The sequence below is a fragment of the Hevea brasiliensis genome, chromosome 7 (genome assembly GCF_030052815.1).
Source record: "Hevea brasiliensis isolate MT/VB/25A 57/8 chromosome 7, ASM3005281v1, whole genome shotgun sequence".
NCBI lineage: Eukaryota > Viridiplantae > Streptophyta > Magnoliopsida > Malpighiales > Euphorbiaceae > Hevea > Hevea brasiliensis.
The window spans coordinates 96,800,467-96,819,511 of NC_079499.1; the positions used below are offsets into that span (position 1 = coordinate 96,800,467).

The 19,045-nt window shown below is 33.4% G+C and overlaps 2 protein-coding genes across 3 annotated transcripts; both read left to right on the plus strand.

The window, feature by feature from the left end:
• Nucleotides 1-5,321: 5,321 nt before the first annotated feature.
• Nucleotides 5,322-6,432, plus strand: LOC110666447 (short-chain dehydrogenase ptmH-like). Its single transcript, XM_021826929.2, has one exon. The coding sequence runs from the start codon at nucleotides 5,389-5,391 to the stop codon at nucleotides 6,316-6,318; it is 930 nt and encodes a 309-aa protein (XP_021682621.2). The 5' UTR covers nucleotides 5,322-5,388; the 3' UTR covers nucleotides 6,319-6,432.
• A 4,371-nt stretch (nucleotides 6,433-10,803) lies between these two features.
• LOC110666475 (AP2-like ethylene-responsive transcription factor ANT) lies at nucleotides 10,804-15,130 on the plus strand. 2 transcript variants are annotated; one of them, XM_058150230.1, is made up of 10 exons: nucleotides 10,808-11,569; nucleotides 11,740-11,835; nucleotides 11,949-12,630; nucleotides 12,924-13,006; nucleotides 13,162-13,170; nucleotides 13,269-13,357; nucleotides 13,460-13,533; nucleotides 13,635-13,685; nucleotides 13,816-13,892; nucleotides 14,156-15,130. In XM_058150230.1, the coding sequence occupies exons 1-10, from the start codon at nucleotides 11,539-11,541 to the stop codon at nucleotides 14,809-14,811; spliced, it is 1,848 nt and encodes a 615-aa protein (XP_058006213.1). In that variant the 5' UTR covers nucleotides 10,808-11,538; the 3' UTR covers nucleotides 14,812-15,130. The 2 variants fall into 2 exon arrangements, with proteins under 2 accessions (XP_021682654.1, XP_058006213.1); XM_021826962.2 differs by having other exon boundaries at nucleotides 10,804-11,835.
• Nucleotides 15,131-19,045: the final 3,915 nt, after the last annotated feature.

Genomic DNA, 19,045 nt, shown 5'->3' on the forward strand with positions numbered 1-19,045 from the left:
CTCCTAAAATAATCAATTTCACAATGATAAAAATCATTTTTACAAAAATCTTGATTGTTTCAATTATTAGCTTTACCAAATAGAGAAAAAAAATTATTGGAATTTTTTTCCCTCTATCATATATATGATCATACCTTATTGTACATAGCTTTCGCTAATGAAACTTTCAAAATTTTTTCTTTTTGTATCACCTTTTTTAATGTTCATCATTATTATAACTCCTCTCTCTTGTAAAATGCAATCATGTAACAAAATATTTAAAAATGGTGAAAGAAATTGAAAGGTGAAAAAATAAAAAATATCAATATTTAATATATTTATGCGCATATATATATATATATATATATATATACTCAGATACATATGAAATATATTATCATATTATAATAATTAAAAAATCAATTACGATATCAATAGTAAATACGTAAATTATTATCGTTGACTCATAAAAAACTACACATCAAAATATCGTAATAGTATAAAATTAGTTTTATAATAATTATTAATCACAATATTTTGATTTTTTTTATGAGATGACGTAATAATTTATATATATAATTATTATTAAACTAATTTTTTTATTTTACTCTTTTTAATTTGTTTGGAAATTATGACAAAGTCGTCGTTAGGTTGACATTAATATGAATTATTTTCAGGAATTTCTTCAATGTGTATCACAACAAAGAGTGATGTTAAAAAGGTAATTTCCGGTGAGACAAATGAAATGCAAATTGACAATGAGTAAGGGCAATTATGTAACTTGTACATTTAATAAATAAGATTTAGAAAATCTGAATTGAGATATTGAAAAAGACATTTGTCTTCTTACGTAACAGCCTCCATTGGGTTTAGCTTTGGGTTGCCAATGACTCACTCGTTCAATTGTCCCTATTAGGAGATAGCCATTTGCAAGTACAAGACAACATGTTGTTTACCACGCCACACTTCTCCAATGCTAAACCCATTGGTCATTTCTTTTATACTTTTGTGCCAAATTCTCATCATGGAATGGGTTTGCAACTAATCCCATTTATAATCTTGGATTTCAGAATTACTATGGCTAAACCCAGATCAAGAAATCTTCAAATCCATTCTTGATTTTAATCAATTGGTTGATGATGAAGACCTTTGTGAGGTCTTGAGCCAATGGGATTATGACGTGCAACCATTCTTGTATAATAAGGTTGTGAAGATGAAATCACAATATCTTGCCCATTGTTTTATTTTATTTTAATTTTAAGGACAGGTGGTGTGCATGCAATCACAAACGTACAATTTTGGTTAAGGCAAGGCCAAAAGTTCTTTATTTCTTGGATAAGCTCGAACCTAGCTTTCTTTGAGCCTTGGATCCCGCCATTTCCATCTGGCTACAATGCTTAATTAAAGCTCAATTAATCAACAATCATGTGGGCTGGTCTCAAATCTCAACTTCATTAATGGGCCAAGTCTATTCATTCAAATTTAAGCAGCCATTTATTTCTTAACATTGGGCCCAAAAGCCCAGTCGTTTAGGATAATAGGACCAACCATCCAAGGAGATCTTAAAGTCATATTTCCTTATTTTATTAAAGTGGCAACTTGAAATTTATCTCAGGTAAAATTTTCATATATATTAAATTCATTTCATTAATTTTATTATCAATGAAATCATTTAGTCTTGCAACCTTGGAGCTAACATATTGGCTGATGAGCTGCTTCAAATAATCTCTTTCATATCTACTGCCAACTTTCAGTTGCAACTTGCAAGAAGCGCTGTCAACAAATTCTCATTAAGGAGTATTAAGATAATTATTTCTGCAGGACTAGATTGGTTTAGTGTAAGTTCTAATTCCTTGTCTACATATACTGTTACACAAGGTTAATACAAAAAGTCTGAATTAAATCCATAAAAAAACTTGGATTTTGTCTAAGATAGGCAAATTATTATTGTAATGCCCTTCTCCATCTACTAAAACCATCTTTCTTTTGTTTTGCAGATCGTGGAATCTAGTCGGTAGGAGTGTTAACCCTTAAACTGATAATTAATTAACAATCATTTTATATTATTTTATAAAACTAGTGAATTGAAAGGAGTTTTACAATTGGTATCAGAAAATGATTATCTGTATCTAGGACAAGGTAGAGTTGCCCAAGACACTAACAAACCACAGTTATACCATACAATACCAACTGGGTTGTTACAAGACATCCAAAATTAAGTGGGAAAGATTGTAACATACCACATTAGTGAAAAAGAATAATAAAAATGGTTTATATAACCCTTACCCAATTAGTTAACCATTTTGGGGCAAGGGGTTTAGAGCTTGAAATTTATTTGAGCTAGTTGGAATAGGTGTGTCACAATAATGTTGATTGAATATTTGCATATATGAAATAAGGTTGCCATTTTAACTTCAAAACATACTTGTGTCATCTTCATTGAGTCCATGATTGCTCAAAGAAGTTGATCTAGAATGTGAATCCCATAGGATAAGCCTTTAGACGCCCATATAACTTATTTTTAATCCACCCCAAAATGATTTTCCTTGGATCATTCACCCATGTTAAAGTCCAGTGCAAATTTGGCAAGTGTGGAGCAACTGAGCCACAGCCACTAGTCTTAGCCTTCTCTCCCGAATGACTTATCTAAACCTATTTTTAAGTTCCATTGCCAAGGTTAGCGCCAATCTTGGAATTCTGCTTCTGGCATTGGACTTGGGTTTTGAAAACATATTGGGCTTTGATCCACTAAAAGGTTTCAAATCAGACATGAAAGCCTCTCAGCTCAAAACTTGCTCAGTTTCCAGTTGAGATTCAGTTCAATTATCTTGTTTCTCTTTATGTTTAAGAAATTTAATTTTTTGTGAATTTCTCTGCTATGTGTTTCTATTGTAGTGTTGTTAATAATGGCTTCAATTATCCCAATACGTCAGTTCAATGACAAAAAAAATAATAATCTCCCACTACGCAGGGCTGCAAATTGGGCTAGTCATATCATATCAAATCCTACTTTTGGTTGAGAATTTAAGCAAATGTTAAGCTGGCTACCATGCAAAATTAAGTTAAAACAATTTGGTTGGCCGGCTGTCTTTCTCATTTATTTCCAAGTCAAGTAAGTATTGCTTGCAGCCCTTTAAAATATAAAGGAAAAAAGAAAAAAGAAAAAAGAAAAGAGCAGCAAATGCCATAAACAAACAAGTCTCGGGGCCTCATTCCTTGTTCTGTCTTGAAGAGAAAGCAAAGTGGAAATCAATTTCAATCCATCCATATTTCCAGGGTCTTGCAGGAGACATGAAATGAAAGGCACCTCCCTGTAACCAGAGATGGGTTAAAGGGTTTGGATTCTTCTCTAAAAGAAACCCCAACAGGGCACCTTACTGGATATGCACAAATATTCATTTCTTTCCCTACAGAACTTTCTCTGTTTGGCTCTTTCAAGAGAGCATAGGTGTCCTAGGAATGTGGGTTTTTTGGTGATTGCCTTTCTTTGATGCCTACCTTCAATAAGTGATGAGTTTATTCACCTCGAGCCATTTCTTGCTTTCTTTCTATATAAATCCTGGTTTCTCCATTTATGATGCAAAATCTATTAGGCTAGTCTTCTCTTAAGCAGGGCTATAGTCCCAGCCTTTTTTATCAACAGAATAATTTATTCAAATAATCCCTATTATTGGAAAAGAAATTTTTTAAAAAATTGCTAGGTGCAGCAGTGACCGAAGTAGGTGTAGAGAGAGAATCTTGTTTTTGAATGGGACATGACATGTATTAGGGGTGGGAGAGACCATGACATTTCAGAGGAGAGAGACAATGGAGAGGAAGGCAAAGCTAGTTAAAGAGAGTAATGAGGTTAATAGTTTGCAGAGAAACTGGCAGGGAGAGGGAGGTGAGGGTGTTAATGGAGGGCACTTTCTTGGTGACAAGTATATGCTCTCTCTCTCTCTCTCTCTCTCTCTCTCTCTCTCGCCCCCTCGAAAAGGAAAAGAAATTCAAGAACTTTTTAATCCCATGCATACAGTATAGCACAAAAATAGTATTGTGGTCTCTCTCAGTTGGGTTGCTATCCATAATCCACTTTTTCTGTTGACCCCTGTTCTTGTTTTAGATTTTCTTTGGATTTTCTCTTCACACTGGAAATACCAATCAACTCCTTCCTCGTTAAATGTTAAAAAAAAAACTATTTTCTTGTAGTCCATTTATAAAAATTTCTAATTTTAAATTTTTTCATATATAAAACAAATAAAATTTATAATGATTTGAATCATTAATTGTTATAGATAATTATTTACTTCCTCTACTTTTTGTTCATCATTTTTCCAATAATCGTTACATATTTTGTTTTGAAGATTACTAGGTTAAGCATTATTATTGTCCTCTAGGCTTCACATATTTAATTGGGCAAGCATTATTTTACTGCCATAAGCTACTTCTATATAATGTCGCTATAGGCCTCTATCCACCTTGCTCCCATCCTATTCCCTGTTTTTGTAAAAGCCCAAAAACAGAACAGGACATCAATGAAATTATGGTTCTTCCAACGATATAGTTAAAAAGGCCCTTAACCCTCCAATGCCAGCCTCTTTGCTGCAAAGAATTTGTATGATTTGTCTATTCGCTTTTGCTTACTTGGGAATTAAATGTTTGTTAAATTGTTAAAAGGGAAGTTTACTATTTAGTTTTTGGATTTTATTGTTAATAACGATTTGATTTTTGAATTTTGAAAATTGAATTATTTGATTACTGACTTTGCTTCCATCAAAATTAGAAGTTCCATCGTCCAATATTATCGTTAGTCTCACTAATTTCATGGTCCAAGATGAGTGAACATTTTGGAGGGAATTGTAATTTTGATGAAAGCAAAAATCAGAGACTAAATAGTTTAATTTCCAAAACTCAGAGATCAAATCATTATTAGTGGTAAAATTCAGAGATTAAATATTAAATTTTTCATTGTTAGCTCTCTAAATTGATGTATCATTGAGTTTTATTACAATGATACTCAAGTATAAGGTAAATTATGTTTTCAGTATATGTACTTCACTGCTAAGAAAAGGATGAGTTCTAAATTTTTAAACTTAAGATAAAATTATTTTTTTATGAATAATTAATATTCTATTTTTTTAATACACCCAGTGTATTTAATAATTTGCGCAATTAAAAAACTGCAATTGAAGCCTAATCAACTAAAAAAAATGTCCCTAGTGTTGGCCTTCACAGTTGGAACATAGTTGTAACCAAACTGCAAGAAACAAAGTGCAAAAATTGATGGAATCCTTAAAAAAGGGTATTGGTTAAAGCCTTAAAGGTCATAAAAGAAGCTCCATTTTAGCCGGCCAATATTCGTCAAGCTAAGGATATGCCCCAAGTATATTCTACATCATTGTCCAAACAATGAACAAGAATTAGTGATGCATGGCGGATTTAAACAAGTTAACCTCATATTATATAAGCAAAAGAAACCATCTAATCCGATCAAGAGCTAGCAGAATTATTAAAACAAACATGGATGGTCTCAAAATTGTGCTGGTCACCGGCTGCGCAAAAGGTGGCATTGGCTATGAGTATTGCAAGGCATTTTCAGAGCAAAATTGCCATGTCATTGCGTCCGACGTCCCTCAACGCGTGGATGACATGTTAGACATTCAATCCAAGAATATCGAGACACTAGAACTCGATGTTTCGTCTGATGAAAGTGTCTCATCGGCGGTAAACACTATTATATCCAAGTATGGTCGCATTGATGTATTAATCAATAATGCTGGAGTAGGAAGTACAGGACCTTTGGCGGAGCTTTCTCTAGACACAATTAGAAAAGCCTGGGAAATTAACACATTAGGGCAATTAAGGTTGGTGCAACAGGTAGTGCCCTACATGGCATCTCGGGGCAGTGGTAGCATAGTAAATATAGGGAGTGTTGTGGGGACGGTACCTACCCCATGGGCAGGGTCTTACTGTGCTAGTAAGGCAGCTGTCCATGCCATGTCTAATACCCTGAGAGTGGAGCTTAAACCTTTCGGAATTAATGTAGTGCTAGTGGTTCCTGGTGCGATAAGATCAAATTTTGGCAGGGCTACCTCAGAGAAATTGGCCAATTATGATTGGAAACTCTACAAAGATTTCAAGGAGGCAATTGCTGAGAGAGCTAGGGCTTCTCAATCTGCCAAAGCAACGGATGCTACAACTTTTGCAAGACATGTGGCCACTAAAGTTTTGAGTCCTAAACCTCCTAGGCAAATTGTATTTGGTCATATGACTGGTTTGTTTGCCATCCTTTCTTGGTCTCCTCTTTGGGTTAGAGATCTTTTCTTTTCCACTCGTTTCAATGTAAATAAAAGAAACTAAAGCTACCTTTGAAAATTTTATTTTTCAACTATAAAAGTTTATCGAATGTAATTAGAATGTTACCCTGAAGTCAATTGTTGAATGAAAAAAAGCAAATATATCTCAATAATTAAGCAATGTGGATCGCTAAGCTAGCTAGCTAATCTATTAATTCTATCAATACAGGTGCCTTTCTTGTGTCCATTGTTTCATAGAAGAATAAATTTGATCGAGGTGCAATAAGATAAGACTACTGTTAGACATGAGTTGTTAGAGTTGTCCATGATCTATTGCTTTCTTTTTTCCTCCACTGTTTGGGACCTCTGATTAAAAAAAAAAAGTTCATCCCTTTTTTCTTTATTATAATTCCATTTAGATTTTAATCTCTTTTTTTTTTCCTCAAAGATAGATTGACTCGAAACTCATTAACGGATTAGATGGGAATTGTCAGAAACTGTTGATGAGCTAACATATATAATTGATGTCTGAAATCTAGCTAAGCATTGCAAATTGTTGGAATCTAATATCAGAGACATGGAATGTGTCAACTAAAGGAATTAATTTCAGTTGCAGAGGGCGTAATGGTCCACGAGTGGGAAGGACAATTGTGCTAAAACCACAATTCCAATCAAGGGTGACTGAAAGGGGCCTATTAAAAGCAGACAGTGAAGTGAAAAGAGGCACCACCAACCAATCCTTCCCCAACTTGCATCCCACCAAAACGGTGGTGAAAATGAAAGAAAAAGCAAAACTTGCTGAGGCAACACACTCAGCTCTTCCGCTAGGCCCATGCACCATTTCTAGTAAAATCTTATTGGCTCCTAGTGCCATTGTGGGTGGATTTTCTCATCATTACTTCAATCAAAAAGAGGGTCTCCTCTCTCTTTCTCCTCACTACATCTCTTTCCTTGCTACATTTTCCATCCACAAACTTCCTCTACTCCATCTCTTTTCAAACCAAATCATTTCCTCCGGAAATTCTGTCTCCATTATCCATGAACTTAATTGGGTCATGCAAAATTCTGCATGCAAATGTATATTGTGAAAGATTTCAAAATCGACCCAATGCCAACCATGGACTCATTTTCCCTTTGAAGCAATTATTGCCATAGTTGCAACATAGAAAACGATGAAAAAAATTTCAAAAACAATGGGGGAGAGCCCTTACAATATTTTTTGCCAAGTCGTTGTCTCTATCCTGCACAAGTCCTTGAATAAAATATAATGCAGATTTAGCTCCTTGGGTTATCTAGATTATGTACATTACTCATATTAGTATATTAAAATTAATAAGTGATAAATTCTAGGAAATAATAATCATACATCAGTCATTATATATTGTTGCTTAAGCAACTAATTAAGACGAGGAGGCAATCCCGCGGAGATGTTTACTTTGGAGTCTTTTTTTGCTTTAAATTTTGTCTTGAAGGAATTAAAAACCTAAAGTGATTTTAGCAAAGTGCTTCTTGGGTCTCGTAACCCTTTAGTGATGTGTAGCATATCGCACAAAAAGCATGTTCTTCAAGGGCCCTTCACCCATCATTCCAAGAATATTAGCTTTCAGGATATATTCCCCTTAGAATGAACGAAATATCATTTTGTAGCCTTCCTCTTTCTTTTTCTTTTTTACTATTATATCAGAAAAGAAGTGGTGATATGGGACTAATCACTTAAAAGCAATAGGTTACAAGGCCTTTAGTCACTTCAAGTTTCCAACGACTCGAACATTTTTCAAGAAAAATGCCCATCTTGGAATGTAGGATTCAACGTTCTCATCTGATCGTTGTGTAGGGCTTGAAATTCAAGCACACAGAATTGACAATTAATATTGTTCCTTTTATCTTTTAAATTACAAAAGACTTCAAATTTAATTAAATTTTAAAACTCATGTTCCAATACAAAACTCTTCATCAATTAATACAAAGTATGCCATCTAATTTGTCATATTAATTAGTTAAATAATTTATTAATTGTATTTAATTAAATTTTAATTGTATTTATTTTTAAAAATTATGGAAATATATATGCCAATCTAAGAATTCTCTGAATAAAATTGGTTGATTATAATAATGTGCAAATATCAGTTATTTAATTGAACAATTGGAGAGCTTGCCTTGTGGCCCCTGCATTTGCATGAGAAATTGAGCATACCCTCTTTTTACAGTTTGAAAGAGTCCCACATCTCCCTTTTTGTCTAAAACCTGGTGTTGACTACGTCCACTTCCACATTCTCCATGACAACAGCTTACACAGCTCTTGACAAAGCCAATAATTCTGATATTGTTTCTTTTTCTTCATTAAAATACTTTAAAAGAGTTCAAGCTTAATGGCCAGAATGGGTGAAGGACGGGCTCACTTATACAAAATCCAAACACCTGTCCCCATTTCACAAGGTCTGCAAAAACTTTGGCCCATTCTTTGATCACATCAATATGTTTAGATAGACTGCTGCTTTCGTTTTTTTTTTTTTTTCTAAAAAAAAAGCAGCAGTGATAATGTAGTATACCTGCCCATTCAATTGTATATATATATATATATATGGGTTTGATTTTGCTAGTTAGCTTTATTATTATTAATAAGGGATAGCTAGTGTCGTTGTGTCCCATGTATTCATTAAAGAGGCCATGCATCCTAAGTACGTGCATTTAGTACATTACTTATGCATTCAATTCTCTTCCTTAGAATGAATTAACAATCCAATTTCATCTCTCATTTGAATATTTTCAAATGGCTAGATTTATACTTTTCAATACAATGTTTTTAACTAAGTAATTTCACTCATTACATGTTTAAGACTCGCACATAATTACACAATCATAGCATAAAGAAATAAAAAAAAAATAACACAAAATTTACATGACTCGACCATAAAGTTTATGTTCATAGATAAGACATATAGAAAATTTTCACTATAATAAAAATAACAAGATACAATCACTTAAAATTCTCAAATCTTAACTCGAGTATGTTTTTCAGACTCTCTTACAATACTACTATAATTGGCAAAAAATACAATATTTTACTATCACCATAAATCTCATAAAATATTTTATTCGAGTGGCAATACAAAAATTTTTAGGTCTATATATGAAGATATTCAAAATTTAAGTCATATAAATAACATACATCATAAGAATAAGAGTAAGAAAATTATAAAAGATTTGACTTTTATTTTGATTAGAGAATAAATAATTTATAAATTGAGTTAGTTTAATAGTGTTGAAGTCTTAAATTTAAATTTTAATTAGACTCGATTATTAATATATATATTTCTTCGATCATTATTTTAACCAGATCAGATTCTAAAGAGTAAAAATTCAATTAATGTAATAAACCATTGCAGTCACATCCATGGAACAATTGGAGAACAAAGATTTGAACTGGAGTTTACCTAAAGATAATCCAAAGTGGACTAAAGTAAAATTTATTATGTGCTTTTATTGATGCTTGTTCTTCTAATATATATATATATATATATATATATATATATATATATATATATATATATATATATATATATATATATATATATATTGCAATGAAATGAGAGCTATCTGAGTATATCAGTCATAATTTTTTAAATTTAAAATTTGATGTCATCAATTGATGTCTGCAATTTAATCAACACCATAAAATAAAAATTTACAATCAAACTTAATATGACACTCATATTATCGTATTATTAGTCGATCCACTATCAACTCAAATAATTGAGTTGTTTGTAAAAAAATGTATATATGACTTCTACAAGTATTCAATGCTGCCACAAAATATTTCTATCGTACATTTATTTTTTTTATTGGAGTTGCAAATATTATTATTATCTTTAAAAACCTAAAAATATGAAAAATTGAAAGAATTTATTGGTCCTATGAAAGTAAAATAATCCAATTATCTTTTAAAAAAATTCTTTAATTTTTCTTATTTCTTTTATTTTTAATCCCTAAATTAAAAATCAATGGTTCATGTGATCATTAGATAAAGTATTATGGATACTTTAGTGATAAAAATAAATATTCTTAAAATTTCTTAAGAGATGAGCAACTAGTTGTGGATACAAAACCCATTGTGCAGCTTGTTCACCCATAAACCCCATTTGTTCTTCAATTGGAGGTTCAATCATCCTTGCAAGGCATACAATAATAATGACTGAACCGGACTAAGATCGGCTAGAACTAAAATCTGTTATAACAGGACCAATTCAGTTTCAATTCTAATTCAACCCCTCCTAGGTACAAAAACTGTCGATTCCGGCTAAAAACCGACCCCCAAGGGTGGCCACTGGCCAGGTATAGTGGTGGCAGATGCATAACCCCTAGAGTTGCAAAGTATAGTAGGCCAGTACAGAAACCGTGTACTAATTTTGAAGTGACTAGATGGACACTTTATTCTGTGGTCGCCTGTGAGATTCACTGAGGCCTAAGACCCATATTGAAGCAAAGAAAACCCATAGCATCTCTGCCGATTATTATGAAATGTTAATACTGCGCTGCACTAACTAAATAAAAGCACTAGTTCACTAATATTAAAGGGAATATAGATAGAGACTTGGTTGTAACTGCTGGGTTTTGCAGGGCACTGAGCAGTCCTATACGCTTGAGAAAATGAGATTTCCCTCCTCCTAGTGTGTTAATACTAGCTGCCACTTTTGTCTGTGGTGTATATATATATATATATATATACACACACACTGTGATCTTTTTATTTCATCTTGTATCTTTATTGCGTCTCCAAGTTTTGAAGAGGGGAGGGTTGTCTTGAATAAAGAAAAGGAAAAGGAAAGGTAGGAAGAGCAAGAGGTGAGCTTAGGGTAGAAAAGCAAAAGAAGAGGTCTTTCTCAGACACAGATCCCTATGGAATGCAGGAGGGATGCCCAGCATTGCTTGCTGGAACTCATTCTTTTTGTTTAGTTTAAAGGAACTTGCTTTGTTCTCTTTAGAAATCTTTTCAGAGAGAGAAAGAAAGCATATAGATTCAGTTGCAGGAGTTGGATTTTCTTTTTAAATGAGCGGTTGGATTTGATCCAATCCATTTTTGCAGCTAGAGAACAAAAGAAAAGAAAAGGAAAAAAAGAGTTCCAAAAATTAGAGGAAGCATAGAGAGAGAGAAATATATGTTAGGCCTATGATTAGTTCATTTCTCCCCAATGATTGAGTTGCCTTGCCTCAAGAGAAACAGAAACATACCAAGAATCTCTACCAAGCTAGAAGGTACACAGTTAAGAAATGAAGTCCATGAACAATGATGACCAGGACAACAACAATACTAACTGGTTAGGTTTCTCCCTCTCTCCTCACATGAAAATGGAAGTTCCTTCTGGTGTTAATCACCATCACCAAGCGCAGTCTGCATCTGCTTCTGTTCCTACTGCAATCTCAGCAAGCCTTTTCCACTCCCAACCACATTCAAACCTAAATTATTGCAATTTATTTGATGTTGAAGGTGACAATGGTGGGTTCTCTCCCTTGCCAGCGATGCCACTAAAGTCTGACGGTTCTCTTTGTATAATGGAAGCTCTCACCAGATCACAGCTTAAAGGTTAGCTGCTGCTTAGCTCAGACTTGTTTTCTTTTTGAGCTTTGTTTTGTGTTTTGGGTAATTTTTATTCTCAAACTTCTGGACTCTTCTGTCTTTGACTTTTTTATGTGAAGCAACAATGGTAACATCTTCAACTCCAAAACTGGAGGACTTCTTCGGTGGTGCAACCATGGGGACCCATCAATATGAAACCAATGATAGAGAAGCTATGCCTCTTAGCTTGGACAGTATGTATTATCACCAAGACCCAGAGCATCAGCCCAACGACCAAAATTACCTAAATCATCTTCAGCAAAACCCCAACAGGCACCAACAACATCACCAGATTCAAGTCGAACACTACCCATATTACAATACTAACTTCAGGAGCTATGAAATGTTAGTAGGAGAGGAGCCCAAAGAGACTCAGCAGGTTTCAGATTGCAATCTTCAGCTTCCAACAATTGGAGATGATGAGATAAAACGCATGAGGAATTGGGTTTCAAGGAACTACCCAAGTAACCCCGCAATGGACCAGCAGAAGATGATAAGTTGCATGGGTGAAAATGGAGGTGAATCTGGAGCTATTAGTGCAATGGCATATGGGGATTTGCAGTCTTTGAGCTTGTCCATGAGTCCTGGCTCCCAATCAAGCTGCGTTACTGGTTCTCAACAAATCTCACCGGCTGTGACTGACTGTGCAGCCATGGAAACCAAGAAAAGAGGGCCTGATAAGGTGGATCAGAAGCAAATTGTTCATAGGAAGTCCATTGATACATTTGGGCAAAGAACCTCACAGTACAGAGGTGTTACAAGGTTAGTACTTCTTTTATGGTTTAATCCTTTCTTTTTAATTCTTATGTTTCATCTATGGAGCTTCCTGTTTCTTAGACCAAGCTTGTCTCTTTTTTTTTTTAAACCATGAAGCCTTTTTCTTTTGCACATTAGTTTTTTGGCTCTGCTCTTTCTTGCTGCCTTTGCTTCTTCACTTGCCCTTTCCTGTGTTATCTTCTGCATTTCATTATCAATTGTCTTGTTTTTGTCCCATTGCTTCTTATTCTTTTCTTTGAAAGACCTGTATTTCTTGGCATTGAATTTCTATTAAACAGGCACAGATGGACTGGGAGATATGAAGCCCATTTGTGGGACAATAGTTGCAAGAAAGAAGGACAAAGCAGAAAAGGAAGGCAAGGTTAGCAAACAAAGCATATCCTTCTGTAAATGGTTTTGTAATTTTTCCTTCTAATTTATTTTATTTTAAACCCAACTCATTCTATTTATGGCTGACTTTTTCTTTCATTTGTTTGGCTTGGTTGGGGATGTCGTTAAACAAATGGTGATTCGCAGTTTATCTGGGTAAGCAATTTCCTTTACAATGATCATTTTTTTTTTTTTTTTGGTTATATCCCGCAAAATATATTGTTTACCAAGTAAATCCAAAATATAATTTTCAGGGGGCTATGATATGGAAGAAAAAGCTGCAAGAGCTTATGATCTAGCTGCTCTCAAGTATTGGGGTCCCTCTACTCATATCAATTTCCCTGTAATGATTTTTACCCTTCTTTTATATTCCAATATTATAGGGGATTTTTTTTTTACAATATATTTTATTAAAATGCAAATTATGGTGGTGGTGTTTTGCCAGTTGGAAAATTATCAAAAAGAACTTGAAGAAATGAAGAACATGACTAGACAAGAGTATGTTGCTCATTTGAGAAGGTAAAAATCATTTTTTCCTCTCTTTATTGTCTCCTGCTGCATGCTTCGCACCATTTTTTTACTAGAGAATCTTATTTTTTACTGAGCTTTCTTCAATGCAGGAAAAGCAGTGGATTCTCTAGGGGGGCTTCTATTTACAGAGGAGTAACAAGGTCTAATCTAATAAACCTTACTTAATTTACTCAACATACTTAAAGTTGTTCACATGCTCTTTTTGTCTAAGAAAAGAAACTTTTTTTTACTTGTTTCCCCCTGAAATCTTTCTGTTTCAATTTTTTCCAGACATCATCAACATGGAAGATGGCAAGCTAGGATCGGAAGGGTTGCTGGAAATAAAGACCTTTATCTAGGAACATTCAGTGAGTTTCTTAAGCCAACTCTGTTTCAATATGCCAAAAGTTGTGTGTTCACATTCTGCAAATCATGTTTAGGGAATTTATAACAAAAAGAGTGGGTGCCTTTTGACTTTAAGAAGCCAATCTTAGGCAATCATAATTTAACTCTTTTAGGCCAATTTGATACTCCATAGACCCACTAGCAAGCGATGGTTATTGATGATGGGATTGCCATGCTTCTTATTTGAAGCAGCTAGTTCTGATTCTTAATTCCTCTGAAACTTCAGGTACCCAGGAGGAAGCAGCTGAAGCTTATGACATAGCAGCTATAAAATTTCGTGGAGTTAACGCTGTAACCAACTTTGACATAACGAGGTACGATGTGGAACGAATCATGGCGAGCAATACACTTCTTGCTGCGGAGCTAGCAAGGAGAAACAAAGACACGGGATCTGGCAATGAGGCTACAAATCACAATCCTCCAACTCTAAACAGCATTGGGGAAGCCATTCCCTCACAGAAGAACAATGAAAGTGAGCCAGACTGGAAAATGGTCCTCTATCAATCCTCCCAGCAGCAACTCGATCAAAAGGCAACCAATGCTATCGATAATTACAAAACTCAGGTCTTCCCATTGACCCCAGAGAATATGACAGGAATTGATGCCATGAGCTCAGTTCATCAGCAAGAAGTAGAAGACTCAACCAAGATGGGAACTCACTTGTCAAATGCTTCATCATTGGTGACAAGTTTAAGTAGCTCGAGAGAAGGCAGCCCAGATAGAGCTAGCCTGCCAATGCTCTTTGCAATACCTCCCTCAGCAACATCCAAGTTGTTCACAAATCCAACAAATAATGTGAATTCTTGGATCACAACAGCCCAACTGAGGCCTGCAGTCACCTTGCCTCACCTGCCTGTTTTTGCTTCTTGGACAGATGCATAGGCTAGTGTAATTTAGCAAGTTAAAAAGGTTTTTGCACGGGAAAGAAAATTAGAACAAGGGGGATATAAGATTGTTTTTTATGTGGGTTTTGCTTTAATTAGTTGGTGGAGAAAATTGGTGGGTTAATGCCTCAACGGAGTTGTAGGTAGCATCGTTTCATGAACAAGCGCTGAAATTTTCTGAACATTATTATCCTTTTAGCATTCTCTTATATGAAGAAGATCTTCAAAGTAATGGTGGAGGGAAGCTTTAAAGGCAAATATGATTGAAGTCTGTGAAATGATTTTGCAATATGGGATGACCTCTGCATTCATGATTAGTTTCAGCTTTATTTGATTATCTCAAGTACAGAACGCAGCAGAAATGGTCTCTTTTACTTTGAGCCTTTGACCATAATATAATTTGATCTCATCAATCATTATTGCTCTCCATGAACATAACATCATCATTACAAAACTCCCTTTTCTTATCTAAGCTTTCACAAAAGGTGAAATAAAGACTAAAGGACAAAGAGAAATATGAACTGTGACGGTGGAAAATGGATTCCCATTGCGGAATTTTCTTTTCATTTTTTCGGCTGGTTTTATAGGTTTCTTTGCATGATTCAATGGCCCATAATTCAAAGGGTCCTTCTTTTCTGAGCCCACTAACTCTACAGGTTAATGATCCTGTGCATGAAAGCTATTCCATGTCCGCATATGGATTTCCAGTTTTCCATTACCAGTCAAATGGTTCACCCTGTGTGTTCACACATATCACATATGTTCCGCCATTTGTCCCCTTCTGCACATGTGTGGCCTCGAATCTGTTCCTGAACCATCATTTGGTTCAACTTTAAAAAGAAAAATTCAGCAACACTTTAGACTAAATGCATATATTAATTCTACGGTAATTAATACATGAAATGAATAATAATCCATCCTTTTCCTGGTTTAATATCTTGGTATAACATTCGAACCAATGTAAAATGAAGGTGTTGAAAATGATTTCTCCAGAAACAGGAAGTTCTTGCCCAAACCCGAGCAAGCTAGCTAGCAGTTGCATGCTTTACCTATTCATTTCACCATATCTCCTTTTCTTTTTCACTTGCATCAAATGGAAGCACATAATAATTGCTATGGTTTTTCTAAAGAAAGGTACCATCTTGGCGGGAAAATAAGGTTCAAAAGGATCTTTATAATCTTTACCATATCATTTGCATTGAAGATTTGGTGTGTCTGGTGAAGAAAATTGAATTTGTGAGTTGGCAATATACTGTTATTTTGATGTCTGACGACACTAGTACACAACCCAGCTATGCTCTTTGGCTGGTGAGTGAGTTGCTCTACAGCTTTGGATAAACATCAAAGGCTTGTTTTCATTACAAAATCTCAACAACCCATGAGTTGGGCACACACATTTTGACGTAGTTAAAACTTTACAAGCTTTTCTGGTGTAGAAAATAAGTTTTATTATTAATACCTTTGGACTTAATTGGGTGCCTTCTTTTTAATGTTTCTTTCAGCATGTGAGATGAGAGAACATAGCTTGAATTTAATTCTGTCAAGTAAATAATATTTCTTTAAACTGTAAGTTGGCCGTGTCAGTATCATAGCATTTCTCCATGCAAAAACCTTGAATAAAAAATACGATTATAAAGAAAGAAAAGGGGTAAAGGAGAAGGAGATGGGTTAGGTTAGGCAGTGATGGGTGAGTAAAGTTGAGTTGTCCTAAATAAGATAAAGGTGTACGGGTTTGTTCTTAAAAATATTAATTAATGTCATTATCAAAAAGAATAAGCTAATGATGGTGTCTCTCACTCATTGCTAAATGGAGTTTTCTGCATTACTTCCTTTTTCATAAATCGTGATTAGCATGTAATGTAAGATAATCATTTTTACAAAGATAGGATTGCAAGAATTCACGGCCGATCTAAAGATAGTTTTATATTTCTTTATCATATCTTCACATGTGAAAATTCGATTAAATTTAATGCTTAAATAAATACAGTAATCATAATTCAAACTTCAAACTTTTTAACGAAAGACTTTAATACAATATAAATAAATTACTCATTTTAAAAGTCTAAATTTATAAATAAAAATTAAAAAATAATTTTATATCTCTCTATTATATTTTTTATATATTAATATAAATTGTGAATTGATTAATTCAGTAATATTTTTTAAATTGTAAAATCTGAAATTTGAATATGGGTAAGAAAACTAATCATGACAATATAAGTGAAAAAAATAAAATTTTATTCCTTTGAATTTTGGATGAATGCTAGGCTAGCAATGTATGGAAAGATGCTATAAATTAAGAAGGGCAAGTCGTGATTGTCAATTTGATGTGATTTGGTTGAAACAAGTTTCTCTATTCACAGTGAAAAGCATCCACAAGGGATTGCCTAAAGTTTTTGTTTTTTTTTTTTTTACAAATATAAATGCCTAAAGAAAAGAATCCAAGAATGGAACTAAGCCATTAAGGTAGCTACTAATCTGGCTACTCTTTACATATTCATAATTTATAAATTCAACACCTTTTTTATTATTTTTATCAAATTTTAATTTATAGTCTTTCTCATTTCATAATAAAATTTAATTATTTAAATGAATTATTTCACATTGTTATCAATTTTTATTGAATTTTTTTTTTAATATTGCAATGTTAAATTAATGGTCAGTATTTTTATCATATATGCATAAGTATTTTCATATTTTAATAAGATTATCAAAATCTAAAAATTAAAAAATGATTATGTTTTTTATAAAGATGAAGTTTTTTTTTTTTCAAAATTACTTAATTTTCCTTTTGATCACGAAAATATTTTTTCGTTGATCTATTTTTTTGAGTGCCTCAAATTAAAAAATGGGAAAAATATTTTCTATTAACTCATTTTTCTGAGTGCCCAAATATTAGAAAATGTAAAAAAAAAATTTCTAAAAAAATATTTCTATAAAAAAGAACAGAGCCTTAGTTAATTATAAATTTAAAACACAAACATGTGAATTTTATTTATTTAACTTGTGAATTTCACTGTATAAAATGTGTCATAGATTCATAATAAACTGAACTTAAGTAAAATTTGCCCTTAAATTTATTAATTAATTTGACTCTAGCCAGCTGTTGGAGAAATCATGGTCAAAACTTTTAGGTTGCTTCCATTTGATTTCCATATTTGTGTCTGTGCCAGGGTTGTTCATCATGATTTTTATGAACATAACCTAATTTTAATCATCTATGTACTACACCAACCACACTAATTAATCATATCATTTGGTGCCATTGTAAATCATGAATGATCAAAATTCAAAAGCACTAGAGATTTACAAACGAATTGAAAGTAGGAAAATAATTTTTCCTCTTTAAGTATGATCTTAGTCACTCAATTCATTACAGCATTTTTCACCAATGAATATGCAAAATATAATTAATAATGATGCTACCATGCATAGATCAATCATTTTATCACCAAGTCAACGTGAACCTCTCAAACCCATAATTGAAATGATCTTTATAATTAAGTTTTAGTCACCTAACCTCTCTATAATTAGCATGAATTAATTATTATGATGTTAAAATCAGACAAATCTCAGTTCAGGAAATCATATCTCAGTGGAAGTGTTCATGCTGATGTGATTTCCATTCTATGAGAGAGACATCATAAAGAAACCAGAAGAAGGCTCAATGGAAAAGCTAATCAAGTGGATTTGGGCCCCAATCTCTTGGTCCCAATCTCTTGGCCATCAAAGGCCGTCTAATCTTTGTGGATCAGATCAAGTGAATTGGCCTAAACACTTTTTTTGCTTTTTGTTTTTTTATCAATGACAATTCATTGCATAAAAAAGTTCAATACATAGAAAACCCCAATGGGCAGTACCACTCAACCAACCCATGATCTAACAAACATAAAAGAATCCTAAAATTGCCCAATCTTTCAGCCCGTAAACTAGACCCAGTTCATACAACATAAACCTTAGCAAAGTAGAAGAAACACTTACCCTCCATTTGAAAGGAGGTAGGGCAAAATAAAATTTTATAAAGTAAAATTTTTAAATTAAAGAATTTTATAGTTTTCAAACCTCCAAAAACTCTAAAAATCATACTTTAAAAAATCTTTTACCCTCCGAACACAAGTTTAAAATTTTTAAATCTTGAAAAACTTTTTATTACTTTAAAAAACCTCTTCCCAAATAAATAGTTACCTACAAATGCAAAATTACAATAAAAACGAAAACAAGACAAATCTTCA